General features: G+C 57.1%; 2 protein-coding genes across 7 annotated transcripts; both read left to right on the plus strand.

Annotated features, from left to right (window-relative positions):
• Nucleotides 1-1,472: 1,472 nt before the first annotated feature.
• On the plus strand, nucleotides 1,473-22,165 carry SETD1A (SET domain containing 1A, histone lysine methyltransferase). 4 transcript variants are annotated; one of them, XM_084883002.1, is made up of 19 exons: nucleotides 1,473-1,622; nucleotides 2,196-2,360; nucleotides 2,569-2,664; nucleotides 4,375-4,645; nucleotides 5,907-6,028; nucleotides 6,258-6,487; nucleotides 6,729-7,566; nucleotides 7,716-8,498; nucleotides 8,974-9,150; nucleotides 9,248-9,335; nucleotides 10,578-10,735; nucleotides 10,860-10,947; nucleotides 12,760-13,092; nucleotides 17,350-18,375; nucleotides 18,777-18,949; nucleotides 19,030-19,140; nucleotides 19,312-19,431; nucleotides 20,886-21,023; nucleotides 21,102-22,165. In XM_084883002.1, the coding sequence occupies exons 2-19, from the start codon at nucleotides 2,211-2,213 to the stop codon at nucleotides 21,273-21,275; spliced, it is 5,076 nt and encodes a 1,691-aa protein (XP_084739128.1). In that variant the 5' UTR covers nucleotides 1,473-1,622; nucleotides 2,196-2,210; the 3' UTR covers nucleotides 21,276-22,165. The 4 variants fall into 4 exon arrangements, with proteins under 4 accessions (XP_084739128.1, XP_084739130.1, XP_084739129.1 ...); XM_084883004.1 differs by having other exon boundaries at nucleotides 12,814-13,092; XM_084883003.1 differs by having other exon boundaries at nucleotides 10,863-10,947.
• Nucleotides 22,166-22,423: 258 nt separating this feature from the next.
• Nucleotides 22,424-25,449, plus strand: HSD3B7 (hydroxy-delta-5-steroid dehydrogenase, 3 beta- and steroid delta-isomerase 7). 3 transcript variants are annotated; one of them, XM_084883075.1, is made up of 7 exons: nucleotides 22,424-22,527; nucleotides 22,859-23,042; nucleotides 23,253-23,408; nucleotides 23,686-23,794; nucleotides 23,867-23,966; nucleotides 24,096-24,258; nucleotides 24,516-25,449. In XM_084883075.1, exons 2-7 carry the CDS (start codon nucleotides 22,877-22,879, stop codon nucleotides 24,929-24,931), a joined length of 1,110 nt encoding a protein of 369 aa, XP_084739201.1. In that variant the 5' UTR covers nucleotides 22,424-22,527; nucleotides 22,859-22,876; the 3' UTR covers nucleotides 24,932-25,449. The 3 variants fall into 3 exon arrangements, with proteins under 3 accessions (XP_084739201.1, XP_084739202.1, XP_084739200.1); XM_084883076.1 differs by having other exon boundaries at nucleotides 22,427-22,527; nucleotides 22,874-23,042; XM_084883074.1 differs by having other exon boundaries at nucleotides 22,446-22,527; nucleotides 22,871-23,042.
• The last annotated feature ends 429 nt before the right edge of the window (nucleotides 25,450-25,878 follow it).

A 25,878-nucleotide genomic window follows, 5' to 3' on the forward strand; every position in this document is an offset into this window, starting at 1 on the left:
ATGTTTTTTTTGTTTGTTTGTTTGTTTTTTATGCCTACATTAATCCTGCGGGACATCAATATCCATTTCAGAGTAAGAATCTGAAGCTGTGAGAGGTCAATGATTTGCCCAAGGTAATACAGCGAGGGATGTAGACAGAGATGTCTGAAACCTAACGCATCCTCAGCTCAGGCAGAGGGGCCTCGGGGGTATGCCATCGCCTGGAGACCAGAATACCCTGCGGCCAAGATAGAAATAAAGGATGCTCAGCCTCAGGCGACCTTAGGCCCAGGGTCCCAGTGTAAGCCTGGAACGGTGCTGCCCTCGAGCGGCGAGACCGCGTAAGGATAGCCTCCACCCTATCCCGTTGAAAACGACGGGCACTGGGACCATGGTGCGACCAGCTCACCTAGTTACTATAAATCGAGTTTACTTTTTGCAGGACCCACTCTAGGGTCTTTAAGCTCCACCACGTTTATCATAAAACTTTAAGACCAGTAGTGGCCGAATACAGGCAGAATGCGGAAACCTCTGCAGGTCTCAGTCTCCACATCCGCCAAGTGGGCATCTTGAGCAGCCAGTGACCCAAGGGGGATCGCGAAAGGAAAACGCTCCCTGCATTAGGGTACGTGCGTCGCCAAACAGCCTGAGTCACCACTGATGGTTGTATTTTCCATCTCACGGGCGCCCCTCCCAGGCTGCCCGGTTTCGGTGGGTCCTACAGGAAGAGCCCCGCGACGCCGGGCCGCACGCAGGCCCCGCCCTCTGCGCAGGCGCCGCGGCCCCGCCCACAGGCTCGCAGATTCGTGAGTCCGGCTCCCCAGGATTACTCAGGCCCCGATGCTCAGCCGGAAAGTCTCATCGGAGCTTTGAGCCATAGCCACTTGCCTCGGGTCGGAATTGGACAGCCCCCTGAATTGTACTAGGAAGAAAGTCCAGGGAAGTGGCTGACTTGCCTACAGGGCTTGCCTAAACAGGCACCACTTTCTTGACTTCACCAAAGCTGGCAAAGGGAGGCAAGAGCTGGGGCCAGGACCTGTGGCGAATCTGCAGCCTCCTGGACGTTTGGCCGCGCAAGAAAGGGGCAGGCAAGAGGAGCAGAGAAGCCCGCGTCTCGTCCACCCATTCGCCCCGCCCGCCTGACGAATCTGCGCCCGTTCAACGCGCCACTCAAATCTCCCCAGCTCTGGCTGGCCTCCTCCCTTCGCCCCGCCCCCTTTTCCTCCGGGATTAGTCGCTGCTTTCGTCGCCACCGATTCGTCAACGGCTCCAGGCCAGAGCAGCTGGATAGCCGTGGTGAAGCCCACTCTGCGGGGGATGCGGCCAATCTCCAGGCTCCCTAGGCTGCAATTCTCAAGCCTCCTAGGACGCCGGCCGAGGCGAAACCGCTATCCTAGGCCCCGTTGGTCTCCCAGTGGCGCCCGTGGCGAAAGTGCGAATGTCGACGCTGTGCCTGCTGGGCCTCTCGCAGGTGGCCGTGGTGTTTGGTGCGCGCGCCGGGGAGGTGGTGGTGGGGGGGCGCCGCCGCCGCCACCGCTGCGGGGCCGGGTCTCGCTCTGCCGCCGCCGCCGCCGCCGCCGCCGCCTCGCGCCACTGAGGTGCCGCGCGGGGTGGGGGGAGGGGGAGCCGCTCGACACGAGCGGGTGAGTGGGGCCGCGCCGCGCGTGCGCGGAGATGGGGGGGGCAGAACGCACCGGGGCGGGAGGAGAGGGCAGCGGTGCGCGTTCCCCTACCCCTCACCCCCCCGCCCAGATTCGGGGCCGAAGCCGGGTCTCGGGCTCGGTCTCGCGGTGTTTCCAACGCCCCGAATAGGTGCCACCTCTTGGCGAGAGGATCGGGGCGCGGGGACCCGAGCGGGTGTGTGGGAGCGGGAGCCGGGCTTGGCCCGGGCCGCTGGCCGGTGAGGAGGCGGGAGGGGGCGGGGCCTGCCAGGGGGCGGGGGAGGGGTCTTGCTCTGAGGGCAAGTGGGGCGCGCGCTGGGTAGAGCTGGGGGCACGAGATGGGCCTGGTGGTCTGAGGGCAAGAGTTGAGAGGTGGAGAGAATGTGTTGTTACGGTGATAGAGTGTACTTGGAAAATCTGGGGGAGCTGCGGGTCATGGTGAGGTGTGGAAACGGGGGTGATGAGAGACCCTGGAGCCTGGGCTAGTCGGTGAGGGGCAGCAAGGCAGTCAGGCCTAAGATCTGAACCCCCTTGTGTATTCCTCTCTTGTAGCAGTGTAAATGAGCAAAGATGGATCAGGAAGGTGGGGGAGATGGGCAGAAGACCCCGAGCTTCCAGTGGCGAAACTACAAGCTCATCGTGGACCCTGCCTTGGACCCTGCCCTGCGCAGGCCTTCTCAAAAGGTGTACCGCTACGACGGAGTCCACTTCAGTGTCAACGTGAGTGCCAGGCTGCTCCTTGCCATCTAGGAACCTCCAGGCCCATTCTCCTGGTGGCTCTGTTCAGCACCCAGACCTTCCCTGTGCAGAGCCTGCCTTCTTAAAAAGTGGTTAACCAGCACCCAACTCTTTTGCATATGGGTCTCCAAATGGGCTTAGAGCGTGGTTTCACCTTGAGCTGTCTTTCTGTTCCTGCTTTCCTTCCTAGGACTCAAAGTATATCCCAGTCGAAGACCTCCAAGACCCCCGTTGCCATGTCAGGTCCAAAAACAGAGACTTCTCCCTCCCAGTCCCGAAGTTTAAGGTATGTGTCTGCTGATATCTTGGAGGGGTGGCCGTTGGAGGGTGTGGAGGCTCCATCCTGGCAGTCCAGTCTTAATGTCGCTGAATAAGACAGTTTTCCAATGCAAGGATCACAGCCACATCTAACAGGCTGTGAAGCCGAGTTGTTCTGGACAGGAACTCTGTCTTCTAGAAAGGCATGGATGAGGTGTCCCAAACAGGGGTGTTGACTCCTTGAATGATATAAAGACGTGTTTTGCTGCTTTACTTCCCACTCTATTCCTAGACAGTCTGTGTGTTCCTTGGCAGTGCTCTGTTCTGATACCCCAGTTTCCCGACAAATAAGGGAGTGATAAGGCCAGGAACTCCATCCCTGATATCCTCCGTTCCTCGCCTCTCCTTGGGCCGTTTGATCCTCCATTTTATGCCAGAGGAGGCCCCTGTCTCTTTCCAGGCAGGGTACTCAACAGGCCTTGGGCTGGGCCTAGAAAACTGGTGGTTCTTGGTTTCTCTCACTAATTCTTTATTCACTTTTAAAGAAATCATTTGTGGGGTGCCCTGGCCCCTTTTTTCACTTTGTACACTTTCCCTGGACAATCTCTTTCACATCCGTTACTTTGACTATTGCCAAAATGTTCATGACTTCTAAATCTCTGTTTCTAGCCAAGATCAGTCTCGAACTTCAAACGTGTATGCCTGATAGTGGGAAGCTCCATCTGGATGCCCCACAAACATCTCAGATTCAAGACATCCAAAACAAATGATCTTTACCCCTTTAATCCTGCTCTCCCCCCATTTACTTAGCTGCCCAAGCTGGAAACCCGGAAGGCATCCTATGATTCTCCTTTCCTTCATCGCATAATCTGTTGCAAAGTTCTGCTGACCCTTCTTCCTAAGCCATTTTATGTTAATTATTCTATTCCCATTGCCATCTCTTTAATACATACTCTTGTATTCATTTCACCTGGTTTCCTTGCTTCTATTCTCTTCATTTAATGTTCCACCCTGCTGTCATTGTCGCTTTAATTTTACTCTTATTTTACTTTTGTTGCCAAGTCCATGTTTTTGTGCATTGACATTTAAGATTGTTGAGCTGGTCAAGCCTCATCTCCTGATTGATACTGCTCACCTGTGTTCCATCCTCTATACACTCAGTTTCTGGGAAATGCTGTTATTTCATAATGTCACGTAATTACAGTAAGTCCTTGTAATTTTGGTGAACTCCTATGTATCCCAAAAGCCCAATATGAATGACACCATCTGTATGAATGCTTCCCTGCCTTGTCGCTGAACAAAGTTTCTTTTTCTGGATTCCCAAACACCTCTGTACACCTCTGCCGACACTTACTGCTATGTCATAACTGTATGTGTCTCCGTCTTGTCTGTTTTTCTGACCAGTAATCTCCTTTTTCTCATCTCTATATTCCTAGTGCCCAGTCTATCCATGGTAATTACTTAGTAAAAGCTGAGTTAGTGAGATTTCTTTACACCTAGTTTCTTCCATGTGTGTTTATTTCTCAGTTCATACCTTTCTTTTCCTGGTTCTTGCCATTATTCCATGATGAAAAGAATCCGAGAGAGAGAGGGGTCTCTCTTCTGTTGTCCCTTGTTGGGGTGCCTTGCCCTTTCCTCTTATTTCCCAGTCCTATCTCTCTTCATCTCATGGATCTCTCTAAAGTTCCCCAAGGAAAAAGTCTTACCACCCCAGACTTAGCGCTTGTCCTCTCCACAGCTGGATGAGTTCTATATTGGACAGATCCCTCTGAAGGAAGTGACTTTTGCAAGACTGAATGACAACGTGCGGGAGACCTTCCTGAAGGATATGTGCCGGAAGTATGGCGAGGTGGAAGAGGTGGAGATCCTTCTTCACCCCCGGACTCGCAAGCACCTGGGCCTGGCCCGAGTGCTCTTCACCAGCACTCGAGGAGCCAAGGAAACGGTCAAAAACCTCCACCTTACCTCCGTCATGGGCAACATCATCCACGCCCAGCTCGACATCAAAGGTAAGGTGCCCTGCCTGCGGCCCAGGCTGGGCTCCGGCAGAGATTGTACCTGTGGATGCCGGTTGGAGTCAGGCATGTGAGCAGGTTCATGACTCCGCATCTGAAACTCGTGGGGCCAGATGGGTTTCTGAAGTCAGAATTTTACAAAGGGATTATGGGACTCATGTTTTGTGTATGTATTCAGCATCATTGGGGCTATACTAGCTTATGGCTTTTTTTTTTTATAAGAAAGTGTATGAAGGTCACACTAGGTTGGATAAATAAAAACAAAAGTAAATAGCCCTGGCTGGCTCAGCTCAGTGCAGGGGTCTCAGGTTTGATTACCGGTCAGTGGCATGTACCTCAGGGCATGTGTGCGAGGCAACCAGTTGACATATCTCTCTCTCATCTCTCTTCTCTTCTCTTCTCTTCTCTTCTCTTCTCTTCTCTTCTCTTCTCTTCATCTTTCTTTCTCTCTTTCTACCTCCCCCCCTTTCACTATCTTTGAAGAAATCAGTGGCAAAAATATCCTCAGGTGAGGATTAAAAAACAAACTAGAGTAAATAGCTTCAGCTCAGGTTTTGACACTAAATTCCCCAAAATACTAGGTTAGAGACCTGTGTTTGCTGACAGGTGAGTGGAGGAGCAGTCTGTGTCAGGGATCACAGGGAAGGGTAGGGCTGTGGCGTACTGTAGCACAGTGCCATCTAAAGGAGGCAGCTGTGGCATTAGCCAATTTGCAAGTGGGATAGAGGACTAATATTGCCAAATAATCTGTTTGTGTGTTTTTTGTTTTTTTGAAGCAAGAAATCAAGGTGTTTTTTTTAAATCAGATCCCATGATTTAAAAATTTTACATCCCTCTACCCCCAAAAAATTTAAGTGATTATGTAAGGCCAATAAAATTTTGTTTTTGTAACGCTGAGTTTATAGGATGAAGAATATGATAGGTTCTAGCATTCGATGACCTGGGTCTGAATTAGAGTTCTCCTCACTGACTCTGTGCAGGCCGGTCTTCAGTAGGCGTCCTGATGCTCTTCCTTCTGCTGGTCATTCAGTGCGGTAATTCACGTAGAAGAAACTGCGCCGTGTTGTACTCTCTGTCATTTGTAGTAGTTGTTACCTGGAGATGAAGTAGAAGGTCCCAGATGCAGAGAGAGGGAAGAAGAATTGAAGTCCCAAACCCAGGATCAGCTTGAGGCCTGAGGAATAAGTGGGAAAACCATGTTAGGAAGGAGCTGTTTTCTCTGTCTGACTGCTGGTTCCCATTTTTCTCTTCCTAGGACAACAGCGAATGAAGTACTATGAACTGATTGTCAATGGCTCCTACACCCCTCAGACAGTGCCCACTGGGGGCAAGGCCCTGAGCGAGAAGTTCCAGGGCCCTGGTGCAGCCACTGAGACGGTGAGAAGCTGTGGTTGCCATAGCCCTGGCCATGCGGGCACAGCCCTTGAGTGCCAGGACCAGTCTTTGGAAGGCTCTGGGCTTCACGTTAAGTATAGGAAGAGCCAAGAAAAGATGCCTCGATGCTTTCCAATGACAGGGAACTGGGATTCAAAGTTTGGGGAAGGGTGAATTGTTAAATGGTAATTGATCTTTTTTCCTTTCTCCCTACTCCACTCTCCCCTTCCAGACTGAATCCCGCCGCCGCTCCTCCTCTGACACGGCTGCCTACCCAGCAGGCACTGCTGTGGTGGGCACTCCTGGCAATGGCACCCCCTGCTCCCAGGACACAAGCTTCTCCGGCAGCCGGCAAGACACCCCATCTTCCTTCGGCCAGTTCACCCCTCAGTCCTCCCAAGGAACCCCCTACACCTCTCGGGGCAGCACCCCCTACTCTCAGGACTCTGCCTACTCCAGCAGGTACAGGGTAAACACCCTCTGGGTCCCCAGATCTGGGAGCTGCCTCTGGAAAGAAGAGACCAGTAGAAAAGGGAGCTGGGAAGAATTTGTCCCTGTGTTCAGGGAACTCACTCCAGCCGGGAACCCAGCAGCATTTCCATCTTCCTCTGGGACAGCGTAGAGGGGCTTGGGACTGGGAATTGGGACCCTCGGGTTTGGTCATGCGGAGCTAACCCAGCTCACTCCTGCATCTTCTCTCCAGCACCACTTCCACCTCCTTCAAGCCCCGGCGGTCAGAGAACAGCTACCAGGACTCCTTTTCCCGCCGCCACTTCTCTGCCTCTTCAGCCCCCACGACCACCGCTGCAGCCATCTCTGCCACCACTGCAGCCACCGCCATATCCTCCACCTCTTCCTCCTCTTTGTCCTCGTCCTCCTCGTCCTCCTCCTCCCATTTCCGTGGTTCTGACTCAAACTACCCGGCATATTATGAAAGCTGGAATCGCTACCAACGCCATTCTTCCTACCCACCCCGCCGGGCCACTCGGGAGGAGCCTCCCGGGGCGCCTTTTGCTGAAAACACAGCTGAGCGCTTCCCACCTTCCTACACCTCCTATTTGCCCCCTGAACCCAGCCGCCCCGCCGACCAGGACTACCGGCCTCCTGCCTCAGAGGCTCCGCCCCCGGAGCCCCCAGAACCTGGTGGAGGGGGGGGTGCCGGGGGGCCCAGCCCTGAGAGAGAAGAAGCTCGGACCTCCCCCCGCCCAGCTTCGCCCGCCCGCTCCGGCTCCCCAGCCCCAGAGACCACCAATGAGAGCGTGCCCTTTGCTCAGCACAGCAGCCTGGACTCCCGCATTGAGATGCTGCTGAAGGAGCAGCGCTCCAAGTTTTCCTTCCTGGCCTCTGACACAGAGGAGGAGGAAGAGAACGCCGCCGCAGGCCCCGGGGCAAGGGACACAGGGATTGAGGTGCCTTCTGGTTCGGGTCACGGGCCCTGCACGCCGCCTCCAGCCCCCGCTAATTTTGAGGACGTGGCGCCTGCAGGGAGCGGGGACCCAGGGGCCACCCGGGAGTCTCCCAAGGCCAACGGACAGAACCAGGTGAGTTGGGCTCGGCCAGCGGAGGTACCTGGGTCAGGGGGCAGGGGTGAGCCCAGAGGGGGAGGGAAGGGAACTAGATGAGGACAGATTTGAGAAGCAGCCCAGGGAACAGCAGAAGCTTTCTGTGACCCTCCTCTGCACCCCTACAGGCTTCTCCGTGCTCTTCTGGAGAGGACATGGAGATCTCCGATGACGACAGGGGCGGCTCACCCCCTCCGGCCCCAACGCCCCCCCAACAGCCTCCCCCTCCTCCCCCACCGCCCCCTCCTCCTCCTCCCTACCTGGCTTCCCTTCCCCTTGGCTATCCCCACCAGCCTGCCTACCTCCTCCCACCCCGACCTGATGGGCCACCGCCCCCCGAGTACCCCCCACCTCCTCCGCCACCCCCCCACATCTACGACTTTGTGAACTCCCTAGAGCTCATGGATCGACTCGGGGCTCAGTGGGGAGGAATGCCCATGTCCTTCCAGATGCAGACCCAGATGTTAACTCGGCTCCACCAGCTGCGGCAGGGCAAGGGCTTGACCGCTGCCTCGGCAGGTCCCCACGGCGGGGCCTTCGGGGAGGCCTTCCTCCCGTTCCCGCCCCCTCAGGAGGCGGCCTACGGCCTGCCCTACGCTCTGTACACACAAGGGCAGGACGGCCGAGGGGCGTACTCCCGGGAGGCCTACCACCTGCCTCTGCCCGTGGCCGCTGAGCCCCTGCCCTCCTCTTCAGTCTCGGGAGAGGAGGCCCGATTACCTCCAAGGGAGGAAGCAGAGCTGGCGGAGGGCAAGGCCCTGCCGTCAGCGGGCACTGTGGGCCGCGTGCTGGCCACCCTCGTCCAGGAGATGAAGAGCATCATGCAGCGAGACCTCAACCGCAAGATGGTGGAAAACGTGGCCTTTGGAGCCTTTGACCAGTGGTGGGAGAGCAAGGAAGAGAAGGCCAAGGTGAGGGCCAGGGCCTGGGCCTGGGGGAACTTGGGGCTCCTTGTGGGGAGTAAACCTCTTGCTTCTCCAAGCTACCCAGCTCAAAATAGGAGGGTGATCGAGGCACGTGGACTGTCCTGGGACACTGGTCCGACAGGGACTTGGGCCGGGGGAGCAGTAGGAAAGCCTGAGCCTGAGAGTCTGAGGAGCTGTCCTGGCTCCACTGCTGACTTGCAGTGGACAAGGCCCTTCAGTGTCTGGACTTGAGTCTTCAGTGTCCCGCACTGTGAAGGGTGAAGGATGGTGAGATTGACGGGGCTGAGTGAGCAGGCTTCTGGGCAGCACTCCACCGGGGCTGGTCAGCGGGTATGGCCTAGTGTGATCGGACGGAGGAGAGAGTAGAAGCAGTCTGTTTTCCTGGGGCCCGGGAGTAGTTCCAGGCAGGAGACAGGAGGGAGCACCTGGGTTGTGAGGCTCGGTCCCCTTCTGTCCGCAGCCATTCCAGAACGCAGCCAAACAGCAAGCCAAGGAGGAAGACAAAGAGAAGACAAAGCTCAAAGAGCCCGGCCTGCTGTCCCTCGTAGACTGGGCGAAGAGCGGGGGCACCACAGGCATCGAGGCCTTCGCCTTTGGGTCAGGACTGCGAGGGGCCCTGCGGCTGCCTTCTTTCAAGGTACCCAGCACTGGGGTCTTGCCTAGTAGGAGGGGACAGGGCATCCCCCCTCCTTGGGTTTGAGGTGTAAATGGACTCTGTCTCTTCCCACCCCCAGGTAAAACGAAAAGAGCCTTCAGAAATTTCAGAGGCCAGCGAGGAAAAGAGGCCCCGGCCTTCCACTCCAGCTGAGGAAGATGAAGATGGTGAGTGGGAAGATTGGGTAGAAGGAGAAAGGGGAAAGGTTATTAGATTCTGACAGGAAAGCTGGAGGTAGGGTTAACGGTGTCTTAAAGGCAAAGAGCCAAGTGGAGATTTTGGTAGAGGGTTAAAAGAAAGTGGTTTTGCCCTAACCGGTTTGGCTAGATGGATGGAAAATCGGCCTGCGGACTGAAAGGTCCCAGGTTCGATTCCGGTCAAGGGCATGTACCTTGGTTGCATGCACATTCCCAGTAGGGGGTGTTGCAGGAGGCAGCTGATTGATGTTTCTCTCTCATCAATGTTTCTAATTCTCTATCCCTCTCCTTTCCTCTCTGTAAAAAATCAATAAAATAGATTTTTAAAAAAATATATTTTATTGATTTTGTACAGAGAGGAAGGGAGAGGGATAGAGAGTTAGAAACATCGATGAGAGAGAGTCATTGATCAGCTGCCTCTTGCAAATCCCCTACTGGGGATATGCCCGCAACCAAGGTACATGCCCTTGACCGGAATCGAACCTGGGGCCCTTCAGTCCCCAAGCCGACACTCTATCCATTGAGCCAAACCGGTTTCGGCAATAAAATAGATTTTTTAAAAATAAAAGTAATTAAAGCAGTTTTGAGAGTGGTGAAAAGCTTCAGATGCGACCATGCTGGATTTTAGTTATGGTTTTTACACTGGTATGTTGATTTACATTTTCTTTTCTTTTTTTCTTCTTTTTTTTTCAGCTTTTATTTTTTATTTTATTTTATTTTATTTTTTTACATATTTTAACATTGCCGATTTACATTTTCTGTATTTTAATTTTCCTTTTATAAAATGGAAATAATAACATTCACCTCTAAAGATCACAGAATTTCAAGGTTAAATAGGGTAAGCTCTATGCCTTCTACCAGTTTGTCTAAGTTTAAGTGTTGGTTGACAGCTTGTGTCTAGAAAACTTCCTTATCGAGTCCGATCTGCTTCCCTGGAACCCATTGGCCTTAGCAGTGTTTCTTGGGCCAGGCATCTGCCTCTTCCATGCCGCCCAGAGAACAGTGAGAGATAAATGAGTGATATGTTTAAACTGGAAAATAGAAGGTATTGCTGAGGGCTTTGCGTTGAGCTTCGGCTTCTTGTCTATAAAACGAGGTCTGTCCGTGGGGCTGGGAGGAAGATCAGCGACAGTGTGTGCACAGCTCTTCACGGGGTCGAGAAATGGTAACTTCCTGCTGATGGTAACTTGTCCTAACTACTCACCCGCCTAGACCCTGAGCGAGAGAAGGAGGCTGGAGAGGCAGGACGTCCAGGGACCAAGCCCCAAAAGCGCGATGAAGAGCGAAGCAAGACCCAGGGCAAGCACCGCAAGGCCTTTGCTCTGGACAGCGAGGGGGAGGAGGCGTCCCAGGAGTCCTCCTCGGAGAAGGTGAGCAGCCAGGGCGCCGGTCCCCGCCCGGAGCCTGCTTCCTGTGGTGCTGTGCCCAGGCAGTGTGCCTTCTAGGGGACCAGATGCCCTTTCCTGTGAGTCCCTATTTATCCCTTTCCTTGAGGAGGACGAGGAGGAGGAGGAAGATGAGGAAGATGACGATCATGAGGAAGCCATGGATACTGCGAAGAAGGAGGCAGAGGCATCAGATGGTAAGCACAGACAGTACAGTAGAATTCTGGCTTGGGGAGAAAGGGGTTCGGCCACCTGCCTCATCCAATTCTGAACCCACGTGTTGCTGCTGGATTTGTTGGCCACCGTTGTCCTCCCCCAAAACAACTCTTTTAGCTCTCCCCTTTGGCACCCTTAGCTCATGTAAACAACGACCCCAATACCCAGAGTGTTCCCTCCTGCTTACTCCGCTGCCGAAACAGGGCTTCCCCTGAAGACAGCCCGCAGAGCCTCTCCCCCAGGCCCTGGAAATAAGAGTGCGCTCTCTGGCTGCCCTTTGGTGCTACCAGAGCCAGCCTTTCCGTCTCTGAGCGCTGCTCTTCCTGTAAGGCCCCGCTCTGAGCGGGTCTCCCTCTTCCCCTGCCGCTGCCATTACCAGGCGCCGTTGTGCTCTTTGGTTGAATACTTGTTCGTTCCTCCACATTTATTGAAGCGTGGGTACATGGTTAGTCTTTCTTTTCGTTCCTTTGTTTAGAAATATATAGGGTAGGGGAAAAGTCAGGTTTACAGTTGTTTGTACAGAAAGTAATGCAAAAGAATAATAAAAGAATAAACTGTTTCACGTTCTCGCAACTTGTAAACCTACTTTTGCTCCACCCTGTATATTGAGCCCCTGTTCTGCCAGGCACTGTTGTAGGTGCTAGGGACACCCCAGTGACCAGGACAGATGGGATTTCTGCTTTCGAGGTGCTCATGATCAGTTGGTGACAAACAAGTGAACAGATAGCTTTTGAGATACAGATGTGTGTTTTGAAGGAGATAGAATAGGTGAATGAGGCAGAGAGTAGCGGGTGGGAGAACGGGGGGAAGATGGACTGTTTATGTCTGATGGTGCCATTTCTGCAGAAGCCAGAATGGGAGACTGGTGGTCTGAGGCCTCTGTTCAGTGAAGTGCGGGCAGTTCCCGGCCGGGAGCGGGGTGCGCGGCCCTGCACATCCGCTTGGCTGGACATCTTCCAGTTTCCTGAATTGTCGCCTGAGATCCTGCTGTCCTGCCCTCTCACTTAGGGGCTACAGCTATGTTCTGAATGGTTTTCCTGTCTCCATTTCCATTCTTCCCTCCATTCCCAGCCTTTTTCCAGCCTATTGATGGAAATTGTCGTCCCTAAAATGCACAGTGGATTCTCTGTAAAGTCTTTTCCTGGCTCCCTGTTTTCCACAAGGTGACTCCTCAGCCTGACACTTCAGGTCATTCATAATCCCGCTCTTGCTTATCTGTTTGGGATCATCTTGTCATCTTCCAGACCCTCCCTGGCCACCAGTACCTTCTATTCTAGTTTACCCAATTATGTTCCTCAAAGACTGCAAAATTCTTCATTCTTAGGGCCCTTACAATGTATTACCATGTCCTAGAAATACAGAGCATGTAACAGCCCTAAGCTTATTCCACCTGGAGTCCAGCGAGTGTCTCTAAGAACCGCTGTGGGGAAAGCTTCGGTAGTTCAGAGGACTCTCACCAGTCTCTCAGCGCCTCATCTTCTCTTAACCTTTGACATCCCTGCTCAGCCCATGTCTGGCTGCTGAACTCCTACTTGTCTGTCTTGATTCGCCATCTCCTTCACAGGGGTGCCTTCCTTGACGTGACCCTCCAGGCAGAAGTCAGGGTTTCCCTTTGCCAGGCTCCCCAGCCCTTCCCGCTGAGGCTTACACAGTGGGAGTGCATTGTGTGCCTACCCAGCTCCTCGAGGCGGGCAGCGCCTCGCACAGAGCCCACCGCATCCACAGTGTGAGCCAGTGACGGAGCCAAGTGAGGGGCTTCCCACCTCGCCTGATTGCCCCTTCTGGATTTCCAGGCGAGGACGAGGGAAGCGATTCGTCCTCCAAATGTTCTCTGTATGCTGACTCAGATGGTGAAAATGATAGCACCTCGGACTCAGAGAGTGGCAGCTCGTCCAGCTCCTCATCTTCCTCATCTTCCTCCTCATCGTCGTCATCGTCATCCTCATCTGAGTCCTCTGAAGAAGAAGAGGAAGAAGAGCAGCCAGCAACCACCTCCTCGGTGTCCCCACCTGGAGACGTCCCTGTGCCCCTGGCAGCACCTGTGGAGGAACCGAAGCCAGAGCGGACCGCGGGCTCCCCCGTCACCCCGCTCCCTGAGCAGGAGAAGTCTCCAGCACGGCCTGCAGGTGCGTGGTGTGAGTGACCCTTCCACAGGTGGTGGGCCAGTAGGTCGGAGAAAGAGCAGTAGGCTGGAATGAGGTAGGTATTTGAGAGTAGTGAGAGTTTGGATGTGAACTATGTGGACCCTAGAACAGCGGTCGCCAACCTTTCGGACCTCACGCACCAACACCGGTTGGCGACCGCTGCCCTAGAAGGATGTCTGGGATGAGAGGGGCCAGAGCTTATAGTCCTTTTTTAAAAAAAAAAAATATTTTATTGATTTTTCACAGAGAGGAAGAGAGAGGGATAGAGAGTTAGAAACATTGATGAGAGAGAAACATCAATCAGCTGCCTCTTGCTACTGAGGATGTGCCCATAACCAAGGTACATGCCCTTGACCGGAATCGAACCTGGGACCTTTCAGTCCTCAGGCCGGCGCTCATTCCACTCAGCCAAACCGGTTTCGGCGAGCTTATAGTCTTATAAGAGACAGGTGGGCAAAGGGGAGCCAGCAGAGGCTGAAAGGAGGGATCGGGTAGGCGGGAAGGAAAGTGGGAAGCTTGGAGTTTGTGAAGGAGGCAGTGGCTTGTGTCAGCAGACCACCAGAGAGGTTGTAAGATAGGAAAAGTGTCTGTTGGATTTGGCGGTTAGGTCACTGGTGACCTTATCAATTTCACAGAGTGGATCGGACTGGAGCCAAGTTATGGGAGTGAGGACAGGCAATAGAGATAACCAATCTTCTGGGAGGTAGACTAGTCTTGTGAAAGGAAAGAGTTGAGGGTTGTAATTATGTTAGCATTTATGCCCCAGTACATGCCCTGTACTGGGGATTGAGCCCGAAACCCAGGAGTGTGCCCGTGAACAGAATTGAACCCGGGACCCTTCAGTCCGCAGGCCCACGCTCTACCCACTGAGCAAAACAGCTAGGGTTGTTGTTTTTTTTGTGTGTTTTTTTTAATTATTATTTTTAATATATTTTTTTACAGAGAGGAAGGGAGAGAGAGTTAGAAACATTGATGAGAGAGAAACATTGATCAGCTGCCTCCTGCACACCCCCTACTGGGGATGTGCCTGCAACCAAGGTACATGCCCTTGACCAGAATCGAACCTGGGACCTTTCAGTTTGCAGGCCGACGCTCTATCCACTGAGCCAAATCGGCTAGGGCAATCCTCACAACATTCTTATTCCCATTTTACAGATGAGGACTTCGAGGTTTAGTGAGATACCCAAGGTCACCCAACTGGGATTGGAGAGACAGCAAGAAGCAGGGTTGTGGCGGGTTAGGTGAGACTTGAGCATGTTCATACCTGAAGGGAACAGGGGGAGAGGAGCCAGGAGATAGCATGTGTTAGCATGGGGGAAAGGGTGTCCTCTGGGTCCGATGCTAATCTGTCTGTAAGTAGGAGGTAAGGAGGTGTGGGGTTCATACCTGAAGGCCCCTTTTTTCACTTTGCAGTAGGAAAGTGGGACATCTTCTGAGGCGGAGGTGGCTGGGTGGAGTAGGAGCCTCGGGAAGAGAAGGTAGTGGGAGTGAGGATGAAAGCTGACTGGATTTGCCACAACTCAGAAGCTCTGCTGAGGCTGGGGTCATGGGTCAGGGTGGGGTAGATTTCGGGTTGGGGGTCTACAGGAGAGAGGCGGTAGAAGGATGTGGATGTAGGAAGTTCTGTGAACGAAGAGGACAAAGTGAGAGCCCCTGCAATTTGGGCATGAGAAAGAAAGACGTTAACTTAGCAGGAGGGTGATAGGCTGGAGTGAGATAGAAGGATGGGAAATTGAAAAGGTGCAGTGGCCCGGGCCAGTGTGACTCAGTGGTTACAGTGTCACCCCACACCGAAGGGTCTCGGGTTTGATTCCTGGTCAATGGCACGGACCTGGGTTGCAGATTTGATCCTTGCTCAGGATCAGGGCACCTGCGGGAGGCAATTGTAGTCTCTCTCAACCGATATTTCCCCTCTGTCACTCTCCCCCACACCTCCCTCTCTCTCTCTGAAGAGCAATGGAAAAAACACCTTCAGTGGTGAGGATTAACAAAAAAAGAAAGAAAAGGTTCGGACGGATTGTGGTCAGGGTACGGAGTCAGAGGGAAGTTTCGGGTGGAGCTAGTCCGGAAGGTGACAGTCAGGTGTGGCTGCGGAGGTAGCTGAGGAGGGAGGCGGCCACTGGAGATGTGAAATGGGGTAAGTCGGTGGGACATCAGAGTTCCTGAAATAGATGGCAAGGGTGGGAGAGGGCAAGACCGCTACGCAGATCCCTTAGTTTTTAGGAAATGATAGGGAAATGCAAGTTACCATGGACACACTGACCAGAGGACCGTGTGGCCCAAAGGGACCCCACAGACAGACCTGCCGCCGTTAGCACTTGCTTTTCTTCTGACTTCCAGTCTGGTTCCTCCTGCAGATGGATTTCCTCTGCCACAGAGAGCCCCTCCTGCCCCAGAGCCTTCTCCAGGGAGTTCCTGGCCGGGCTGGCTGGGGCGGCAGCCATCCGTTAGCGGGGTCAGTCATACAGTAGAAGCTGGCTCTGGGAGGCGGTAAACCAGGAAGGTGCCAAAGGCTGCCTCCCTAGGTGAAAGGCACGGAGGGGAGTGTGTGAGGAAGCTGAGCCAGGCTTCTGGAGGGCAGAGTGGGTCAGGCTGAGAGGATGGGGGGGGGGGGCTGTCCCAGAACGTTGGGGAGAGTGATGAGAGGGCTCGAACTGGAGCACCTGGGACGAGCACCACAGGCCTTGCTGGCTCAGAGTGGACACCAGGTGGAGCCAGGAGCCTTAGGAAATGCAGGCGGAGCTTCCTGAGGTTGCCAGATCGGGGAACATCTGTTACGGCATTGGACACATGTGGTCACTGCCTGCTCTGCCCGGCCTGGCGCTCTGTGAGTGGCAGAGCTAGATATGAGGTCCAGTGCAGAGCGTCCAGCTCAGCGTGGGGCAGTGGGGAGAGTACAAACAGCTCTGGCTGCCGGTGTGGATCTTACTCACATTTGCTAGCTGTGTGGCCTTGGCATGTTATTTCCCTCTCCCTGCCTCAGTGTCCTTTTCCGTCAAACGGAGCTGACAACATACCCATTTCCTAGGGTCGTTGTGAGAATTAAATGAGTTTCTATATGTAAAGGGCTTGGATTAGTGCTTGGCATAAAACATCAGCTATTAGTCGGTGCAGCCAACCTGAAGACAGACAATGGAGAGCCACCAGTCTCTGGTCCTGAGAGGAAGGTGTTACCGGTGTTTGAGGAAGGCGGGGAGCCTTCAGAAAGGAGGTGGCATTGAGCTGAGCCTAAAAGCTGATGCCAGCTTTCCCAGCAGGCAAGGGGAGAGGCATTCCGAACCGAGGCAACTGTCAGCAAAGGGCCGGAGGTCTGAAAGGCCGGCTTAGGTGGCTGACACCTAGGACGAGAGGGCAGAGCGTGAACTGGCCTCATGAGGATTGTCTGATGGGTCAGCTCTGCAAGGCGGGCTGCCCGGGGAACGGGCTGTCGTGCACTGAGCAGTGTTGAGACCCCTGCGTCTGCAGCAGATTGGGGGGGGGGGGTGGCGGGGCGGGATCCCAGCAGTGAGGGTGTGCTTCCTCTGGGGCGGTTATTAGGGGAGAGACAGCATGGCCTGTTCAAAGACAGTTCCCCTCCCTCAGGTACCCTCGTCCTTGGATCTTAGCTTCACCTTCAGCTTCTTTAGGGGGGACTTCTGGACCCCTCCTCACTTGGCTAAACCCCCAGTGATGTTTGGGGGGAGTGTGGAGGAAGGCACGTTTTATAAAGTATTTTATCACAAAGATTCAGCTTATATTGTATCTGTTTCACCTCACTACAGAGGGATTACTGTTTGTGGTGGAAATGATGGGTGCTTTAACTCAGACCTGGCTCACTGTAACCTCACACATGCCGCTGGCAAAAATGGTCTCGGTCTGTGTGCCTGCTGGTCGGAGGCAGTTCTGTCACCACCGGGCTTGGTTAAAAGGCTGGATCTGAGTTTGGCTGTGAATTGTCTCCTGTCATTGTGTCCATCGCACTGGGAGCTGAGCGCAGGTGTCTGCTGTGTGCGCGGGGGACGGGAGTGTGAACGGACAGGGTAGAAGCCGTCCCATGTCCTGTCGGGAGCCCGGGCGCTGCGGCCGTGCGGGCGAGGCAGGCGGCGTGTTCCCTGCGCGGTGTCCGCTGGCAGCGGAGGCTGAGCGCAGCCTGCTGAAAGGCGGCGGGGTGTGGACTCCGTGGTGAGGCTGGCCAGCTGCAAGTCTCATGTGCTGGGCCACGAAGCTGAGCCTCTCCCTTCCCTGTGCTTCCTTCCCTAGGTTCCACCGAGGAGCCAGCACCCAGTGCGCCCCAGCCTCCCCCGGAGCCCCTGGCCGGCCCTCCAGCCTCTGCCGCCTGCCCTGACGAGCGCCCCTCCTCTCCGATCCCCCTCTTGCCCCCACCCAAGAAACGCCGGAAAACCGTCTCCTTCTCTGCTGTGGACGAAGCACCGGCCCCAGAACCTTCCCCAGCGGCCCCCCAGCAGGTCAAGGCTCCTGGCCCCGCCTCCCGCAAAGCCCCCCGGGGCGTGGAGCGGACCATTCGCAATTTGCCCCTGGACCACGCGTCTCTGGTCAAGAGTTGGCCCGAGGAGGTGTCCCGAGGAGGTCGGGGCCGGGCCGCAGGCCGAGGCCGCTCTGCCGAGGAAGAGGAGGCTGAGCCGGGGACAGAAGTGGACCTGGCGGTGCTGGCCAACCTGGCCCTGACCCCCGCCCGACGTGGGTTGGCTGCCTTGCCTATTGGCGATGACCCAGAGGCCACAGAGACATCGGACGAGGCAGACCGCCCGGGCCCTCTGCTCAGCCACATCCTACTGGAGCACAACTATGCCCTGGCCATCAAGCCTCAGCCCTTCCCGCCGTCCCCTCGGCCGCCGGAGCCCGTTCCTGCCCCTGCAGCCCTCTTCAGCTCCCCGGCAGACGAGGTCCTGGAGGCCCCCGAGGTGGTGGTGGCTGAGGCAGAGGAACCAAAGCAGCAGGAGGAGAGGGAGGAGGAGGAGGAAGAGGAGGAGTCCGAGTCGTCTGAGAGCAGCAGCAGCAGCAGCAGCACCGGGGAGGGGGCCATCCGGCGGCGCAGCCTCCGCTCCCACACTCGGCGCCGGAGGCCGCCCCCGCCACCCCCTCCCCCACCGCCTCCCACCTTTGAGCCCCGCAGTGAGTTTGAGCAGATGACCATCCTGTATGACATTTGGAACTCAGGCCTGGACCTGGAGGACATGGGCTACCTGCGGCTCATGTACGAGCAGCTGCTGCAGCAGACAAGCGGGGCCGACTGGCTTAACGACACCCACTGGGTCCATCACACCAATATCCTGACCCCGCGGCGGCCTCCGGGACAGCAGGACGGGCCCGGGAGGGGGGCGGGCTTTCCTGAGGTCGCAGCTGGGCAGTGTTCTCTTCAGACAACTCGTGTCTGCGTTTCTCTTCCTCCCTCTCCACTTCTTTCTGCCCCCGCCCTTCAGCCTGGGTCTTTCTCCTCTGGCTACCGGGGTATCTTCTCTCTGCCTCCGGCCTCTTTTCTGCCTCCCAAAGTGTTCCTGGCAGAAAAGGTGGCCTAAGACTGACTTCTCTCATCTTTCTGTACTCCTTGTACCAACTATGCTCAGGGCCAGTTACCCTTTCCGTGGGCTGGGACTCGGGGACGGGGGAGTGGGGCCCAGGGACCTGGCCAGCGTGGGACCCGTTCTCTTCCTTAACACCCCCTGCACTCACCAACCTGAGCACTCCCAAACGCAAGCGGCGGCCCCCGGATGGGCCCCGGGAGCACCAGACGGGCTCTGCCCGCAGCGAAGGCTATTACCCCATCAGCAAGAAGGAGAAGGACAGGTACCTGGACGTGTGCCCTGTCTCAGCCCGGCAGCTGGAAGGGGCGGACACTCAGGTGAGGCCCTGCCCTGGTCTGTGCCACCGGCATCCTCTTCCCATTGCTTCTCCGTCACGTGCTTCCGTCCTGTTCTCCAGGGGACTAACCGTGTGCTGTCGGAGCGCCGATCTGAGCAGCGGCGGCTGCTGAGCGCCATCGGCACCTCGGCCATCATGGACAGCGATCTGCTGAAGCTAAACCAGCTCAAGGTGAGGAGCGGGGACTCCAGGAGGAGAGGGGCCAGTGGAAGGGCAGCATCGTGGGGTCCCTAGGGGTGCGGAGGGGTGAGTGACTGGAGCGCCCTCCTGCCCTGGGATGTGCAGGAAGAGCCGGAGACAGGTAGGGGAGCATCCAGCAGCAGTCTACCTTCTGCCCTCTAGTTCCGGAAGAAGAAGCTGCGATTCGGCCGGAGCCGGATCCACGAGTGGGGTCTGTTTGCCATGGAGCCCATCGCAGCCGATGAGATGGTCATCGAATATGTGGGTCAGAACATCCGCCAGGTGAGGGGTCCCACACCCAGCTCCCAGCGCAGTGGCACCTGGGATGCTGACATGAGACCCATCCAACCCTCTGGACAAAGCCCCACATGCCGCCTGCCTCCAAGGCTCAGCCATGGAGCCACTTCTTCCTCCCTCCCTCTCCTTCCCTCCCTTTCTCCTCCCTTCCTTGTTAGTAATGGGTTCTAGTAGAGCAGTAAACTGGATGTTAATGATGCAGCAAGAAACAAGGCTAGTACCTCTCCCTTTAAGGACCTCCGTTTAGCGGGGAGACAGGCATTGAGCAGTAACTACAGTGAGAGGTGTTTGCTTGTTACAAAGGGGAGCTCAGAGACCGGGGGCTGGAACACCGGTGTTTACACCAGGACCTAAAGGCTGTCGAGCTCCCCAGTCTCGGGTGAGGGAGGTGCAAGGAGGGCCCTGTGCTAACAGGAGAAACGGGTCAGGAGGGACCTGCGGCCGGAGGGGCAGGCCAGGCCAGGCTCCCCAGAAGTGAGGAGCCTCAGGAGTAAGTTGGGCCGGCGGAGAGGACAGTTGCTGTAGGGTCAAACAGGAGAGGGCTTGGGAGGTTGCAGGCTCCCTCTGGCGGCAGTGTGAGGAGAGAATAGAGACAGCAGTGCGGTGGGAGGGGGCTGCTGCAGAGACCCCAAAGGAGGGTTCCTGGGCGAGGCAGGGGCAGCCAAGGTCACAACAGTCTGTGGTCCAAGGTAGCTGGCAAGACAGGCTCTGCAGAGGGAGGGCACGGGGGCGGGGGGGGGGGGGGTTTGAGGCCATTTCTCAGGGCGCTGCCTCTAACAGCTGGGAGTGAGGCTGCCAATGAGGGGAGTGAGGAGGGGGAGCAGATGTGCGATCGGATGAGTTCCAGTCGGAACCTCTAGAGGAGGACACCCAACGGCTCCTGAGGTGGATCTGGCAGCAGATGGAGGTTTGGGAGACCAGCACTGAGCCGGCCGCCCAGGCTAGGAGAGCGCGTCCATGGGGAGAGCCAGAGGCTTTAGTGCCCGTTTTCTAGGAAACAGCAGTTGCTCCTCATGCAGGAACCTGGGTCCTAATGTGGACAACCAGAGCAGCCAGGGGGGCCTGTTTGGAGGGAGGGTCCTGGGAGAAGAGAGGCGTAGAATTCAGCCCGCCGAGAGACCACTGTCATCTTGGGAACGGCCACAGCCCCACAGTAGACGGGGAGTCAGGCAGACACTCCAGGAGCAGCCAGTGCCAATGTCCCTGGGGTCCTCTTTGGGGGGCTTACAGTGGCAGTGGAGGCGTAGGGGCTGGCCATTAGGGGGCGGGCTCCTGGAAGTAGTCAGGAGTGTCCACAGGTGGGGTCAGTGGGAGCCAGAGAGCTACAGACCCAGGACAGGTCATTGTGGCCCCAGGATGGCGGCTGGGAGACTGTGCGGACCCCCAGTCACAGGGGCTGCCTCTGAGGGGCAGCTCCCTGACCGCACTCCTCCTCCCAGATGGTGGCCGACATGCGGGAGAAGCGCTATGTGCAGGAGGGCATTGGCAGCAGCTACCTGTTCCGGGTGGACCACGACACCATCATCGACGCCACCAAGTGTGGCAACCTAGCGAGGTTCATCAACCACTGCTGCACGGTGCGCTGGGGCCTGGCCGGGGCGGGGGGGGGGGGGGGGCACGCCGGTGGACACCGCTCACTCTCCTCCCTCCTGCAGCCCAACTGCTACGCCAAGGTGATCACCATCGAGTCCCAGAAGAAGATCGTGATCTACTCCAAGCAGCCCATCGGCGTGGACGAGGAGATCACCTACGACTACAAGTTCCCGCTGGAGGACAACAAGATCCCGTGTCTGTGCGGCACCGAGAGCTGCCGGGGCTCCCTCAACTGAGGTGGGCAGGGCGCCCACACCCCTATTTATTCCCCTGGTGCCCTGAGCTCCCAGCACCCAGCCTTATGGGCTCAGGAGGGCCCACGTGCCCCATCTCTGAGTAAGGAGTTGGGCCCCTGAGCCCCGCAAGGGAGCCTCAGTCCCTAAGGCAGTGTCTGCCTCCCCTGTCACCCCTGCCCCCCACCCCTAATTTTTTTCTTTGCGGAGAAGAAGCTGTAAATGTTTTGTAGCTGCCAGCAGCTGTTTCCTGTGGAAACCGGGGTGCCAGCCTGTATAGATCCTGTTCTTGGGGGCCGCACAGCCCTCTTGCTTTGTGTTAATGGGGACTTCCCTTGTGTGCCCTGTGTGCACCCCTCCCCAGTTTAGGGGTCTCTAGGGGCAGTGGCCATGTTCTCCCCCTGGGGAGGGGGGCCCTGTGCCTCCCAGTCCTGGGGACTCCGTGCCTGGAACCCTGCCTCGTCTTCTGTTCCTGCCAGACCCTGTGGGTCACCCTTCCGCCCTGGTGTCTGTCAGCTCTGGTTGGGCCAGGCCAGGATGGTGGGGGGAGCGGGCCCTTCCTGTTGGGCTGGATTGTACATATGTTAATAGTGCAAACCCAATGCCACATTTTTATAATTGTGATTAAACTTTATTGTACAAAAAGTGCTTGGTCAGTACCTTTGGGAAAGAGCGGGGTGGGGTGGGGGCTGAGGTCAGGGTGGGGAAGTGAAGAGGGGGAAGTGGGGGGCCTGGAGTTGGGGCGGGTAGAGGGGCTCAGGGGCAAGAACCCGGACCCGCAGACAGCCACCATTGCTCTGGGCCGCCTGATGGGCTGGAACAGCCACTAGAAATCCCCCAGCAAGGCCAGCCACACCGGCCAAGGTCAGCCCTTCCCAGAACCACAGCCGCTGCTGGGCTTCTCCCTCCTGGGAAATCCAGCGAGAGGCAAGGACTGACATCATGCAGGAGTGAGGTCACTCTGCCCTTCCCATCCCACCCCTTCCCCCAAGCGCCGCAGTGCCCATGCAGCAGGTTTGGGCTTTCCCGACCCCCTTCCCCAAGTTCCTTGCTGGAACCAGATGCCAGTGGAGCCCAGTGGCCACCAGGGGGGGCCCTGTGGCAAGAGTAGGAGAGGAGGGGTGGAGGCTGTTCCTGGAATGGCCAGGAGGGAGGAGCGAGCGGAAGGGGACAACCATTTATCGCTGGCCCTGGCCGGAAACGAGAGAAGACCAGCTCTGGTGGCTAGTGTGGGCACCTGGGACTGTGGCTGCAGGTAGGCAGAGCTGATATCTGAGGTCCCCTTCCCTAGCCCCAGCCCTGCCCACCTCCCTCTACCCTCCCTCCTTCCTTCCCTCCCCCACTTTTTATCCCAGAACCTCCCTTCCACCTCAAACACGGAGTCCTTCCTGCAAGCCCGAACCACTTCTCAGTAACCAGTTAGTAGGGTCAGAGGGCAGGTGGCCTGGCTGCTGCACCACTAGGGACAGTTGTAGCCCCCGGTCACCGCTCCAGTCCCCTAGGCCAGAGGCCCCTTCACGGAACAACAGGTGGGCTGGGCTGCTGGTACTGGGCAGGCACACACCGCAGGAGCTCAGGGGAAGCAGGGTCTCTCCCAGCAGGACATGGCAGACTCCGCACAGGCCCAGGAGCTGGTCTACCTGGTCACAGGGGGCTGTGGCTTCCTGGGGGAGCATGTGGTCCGAATGCTGCTGCAGCAGGAACCCCGGCTCCGGGAGCTGCGGATCTTTGACCTGCACCTGGGCCCCTGGCTGGAGGAGCTGAAGACAGGTGATGGTGGAGGGGAGCTGGGGGGGTGGGGGTGGGGGCGTGGACTGGCTTCACTGGTGGAAAGGGTGATGCCTGTTTGTGTTCTCGGTTGCGCAGGAATGGGGCGAGTGAGTCACACTGGAAACATGTGGCTCCCAGGGGTGTAGGCTGAACCAAACAGCTGACATGGGCTCAGCTCTGACATTGCATCTGGCTGCCCATCCCTACCAGGGCCAGTGCAGGTGACTGCCATCCAGGGGGATGTGACCCAGGCCCACGAGGTGGCAGCGGCTATGGCTGGAGCCCACGTGGTCATCCACACGGCCGGGCTGGTGGACGTGTTTGGGAGGGCCAGTCCTGAGACCATCCATGCGGTCAACGTGCAGGGTGAGGTATTCCCCCACCGTTCTTAAGACTGGCCCATGGCCTGATCTGGACTGTGTGTCCCTCCCCCCCGCTCAGACCTTGACCTCTGTGATTCTCCTGCGTCAGTCAGTCCTGTGTGCACTCCTGTCCCTGTAATAGAAGGCCGGCCCTCACCAACTTGCGTGGTTTTCCCTGGACGTGGGGGAGGAAGCCATATGCCTTCATCCATATTTGGGATGGGAAGGGGAAGATATGGAAAGGGAGAGAGGTTCAGTTCGGACACACCCCGCCTCCCCAGGCACGAAGAATGTGATTGAGGCTTGTGTGCAGACTGGAACACAGTTCCTGGTCTACACGAGCAGCATGGAAGTTGTGGGGCCCAACATCAAAGGCCACCCCTTCTACAGGTGAGCTGGGGTTCCCCCCGATGCTCTAAGAGCCCATCTCCCCTCAGCACTGAGTCTTCTCTCCCCCACTAGGGGCAATGAGGACACCCCGTACGAAGCGGTGCACAGACATCCCTATCCTCGCAGCAAGGCCCTAGCTGAGCAGCTGGTGCTGGAAGCCAATGGAAGGAAGGTGAGACGAGGAGACGCAGAGCCACGCCAGCCGGCTTGTGTCCTGCCCTGGCACCTCCCCTCCATTCCCAGCCGGAAGAGGCAGGCCACCGGCTCCTAGGTCTGAGCAGTGCCTACCTTTTGTTGCCAGGTCCGTGGGGGACTGCCCTTGGTGACATGCGCTCTGCGTCCCACCGGCATCTATGGCGAAGGCCACCAGATCATGAGGGACCTCTATCACCAGGGCCTGCGCCTGGGAGGCCGGCTCTTCCGGGCCATCCCAGCCTCTGTGGAGCACGGACGGGTCTATGTTGGTGAGGCCCGGGGAGGCGGGGGAGGCTGCATGGGTCTGGAAGGGGTGCAGTGTGTACCCTGCATGGAAGAGAGTGGCCCGTACATGGGCTGGGGCAGACCAGATGTGGGCCTCAGGGAAACGGCATTCTTGCAGGTTGGGATGGCAGACAAAAACGTCCTAGGCTGAGGGAGAGGAGAGGGGCAGGTGGCCTGGGAGAGCAGCAGCTGCATGATCACAGGGACACTCAGGGGCATGTCCACCCCTTCCCTCTGGCAGGCAACGTGGCCTGGATGCACGTGCTGGTGGCCCGGGAGCTGCAGGAGCGAGCGGCCTTGATGGGCGGCCAGGTGTACTTCTGCTATGACAAGTCACCCTACAAGAGCTACGAGGACTTCAACATGGAGTTCCTGGGCCCCTGTGGACTCCGGCTGGTGGGCACCCGCCCGCTGTTGCCCTACTGGCTACTGATGCTTCTGGCCTTCCTCAACGCCCTGCTGCAGTGGCTACTGCGGCCGCTGCTGCTCTATGCGCCCCTGCTCAACCCGTACACCCTGGCCATGGCCAACACCACCTTCACCGTCAGCACCGACAAGGCTCGGCGCCATTTCGGCTACGAGCCCCTGTTCTCGTGGGAGGAGAGCCGGGCCCGCACGGTTCGCTGGATGCAGACCGTGGACAGCTCGGCCCCGTGACGGTGGAGCTGGGCTGGAGCCCAGCGGACACATCCATCCAGGCCCCGACGCGGGAGGCTGCGCTCTGGAGCCGGAGGGTCTGGTCCTGGAGCCTCAGTCCGTCCCGCTGCTCCCGTTCTGGGGCGGGATGCCTCCGCGCCCACCGCCTGCTGTCCGGTTGGCGGGCTCTGGTTTCCTCGTGTTCTCACTGCCGTCCATTGGCTTTCCAAGCAGGAAGCGAGGACACACTCCACAGGCCTCCTCTGGCCTTCCGCCAGCCCTGCCGGACCCGCAGGCCCGGGCTCAGAATGAGGCGGCTTTCTGGCTCCTCTACCCCCTTTGTCCCTCGGGGAGCGTCACATCCCCATTATTTTAAAACATCACCTTTTAATTCTCCCCAGTGAAAGCTGAGGAAATCTCTATTTTCACTTCTTCCCACCCCTGTGCCCACATGTAGTTCCTGCCATATTGTGAGGTCTCTGCTGAGGGTGCCCCAGAAACTGTACCTGCCATGCCCTGGATTAAAACTCCTTTATCTACATCTGTGTCCGGCGCCTGCCCAGCCCCGGCCTGCCTCCCCGCGCGGCCCTCCCCGCACGCCGCCCCTGTGCGGACAGAAGGAAGTGAGCACGCAGCACGCCCGCTGTTGGATTGGTTGCTATTTCTCCCGTTCCACGGGGCCCAACCCGGCCCAGGGGGGTGGGGGGCTCTGGGGACAGGACATGCAGGGCTGGGGAGAGAGGGCAGAATTTTCCTGTGTTTTATCCATTTGCAACTTGGTCACCAATAGAGAGAAATGGGTCTCTGAGGGCTAACAGGAGAGGGTGGCCTGGCTCTGGGCCCCAGCCAGGCCCCAAGAGTCCTGTCCCCTCTGGAGAGGCGAGGGAAAGCTCTAGAAACCAAAGGGGAAACAGAGGGGGCAGGGGCTCAAGTCAGCAAACACAGCTACATCACGTGACACGCCAGCG

This window comes from Pipistrellus hanaki (genome assembly GCF_964339955.1).
Source record: "Pipistrellus hanaki genome assembly, chromosome: 4".
NCBI classification, from domain to species: Eukaryota; Metazoa; Chordata; class Mammalia; order Chiroptera; family Vespertilionidae; genus Pipistrellus; species Pipistrellus hanaki.

Excerpts from the sequence above, each read along its gene's own strand:
- SETD1A (XM_084883002.1), top strand. The coding sequence starts at position 2,211 with ATGGATCAGGAAGGTGGGGGAGATGGGCAGAAGACCCCGAGCTTCCAG. Across the intron at positions 8,499-8,973 it reads GCAAGGAAGAGAAGGCCAAG|CCATTCCAGAACGCAGCCAA; the intron begins GTGAGGGCCAGG and ends TTCTGTCCGCAG. Across the intron at positions 18,950-19,029 it reads TGGAAGGGGCGGACACTCAG|GGGACTAACCGTGTGCTGTC; the intron begins GTGAGGCCCTGC and ends CCTGTTCTCCAG.
- HSD3B7 (XM_084883075.1), top strand. The coding sequence starts at position 22,877 with ATGGCAGACTCCGCACAGGCCCAGGAGCTGGTCTACCTGGTCACAGGG. Across the intron at positions 23,409-23,685 it reads CCATGCGGTCAACGTGCAGG|GCACGAAGAATGTGATTGAG; the intron begins GTGAGGTATTCC and ends CCGCCTCCCCAG. Across the intron at positions 23,967-24,095 it reads TGGAAGCCAATGGAAGGAAG|GTCCGTGGGGGACTGCCCTT; the intron begins GTGAGACGAGGA and ends TTTTGTTGCCAG.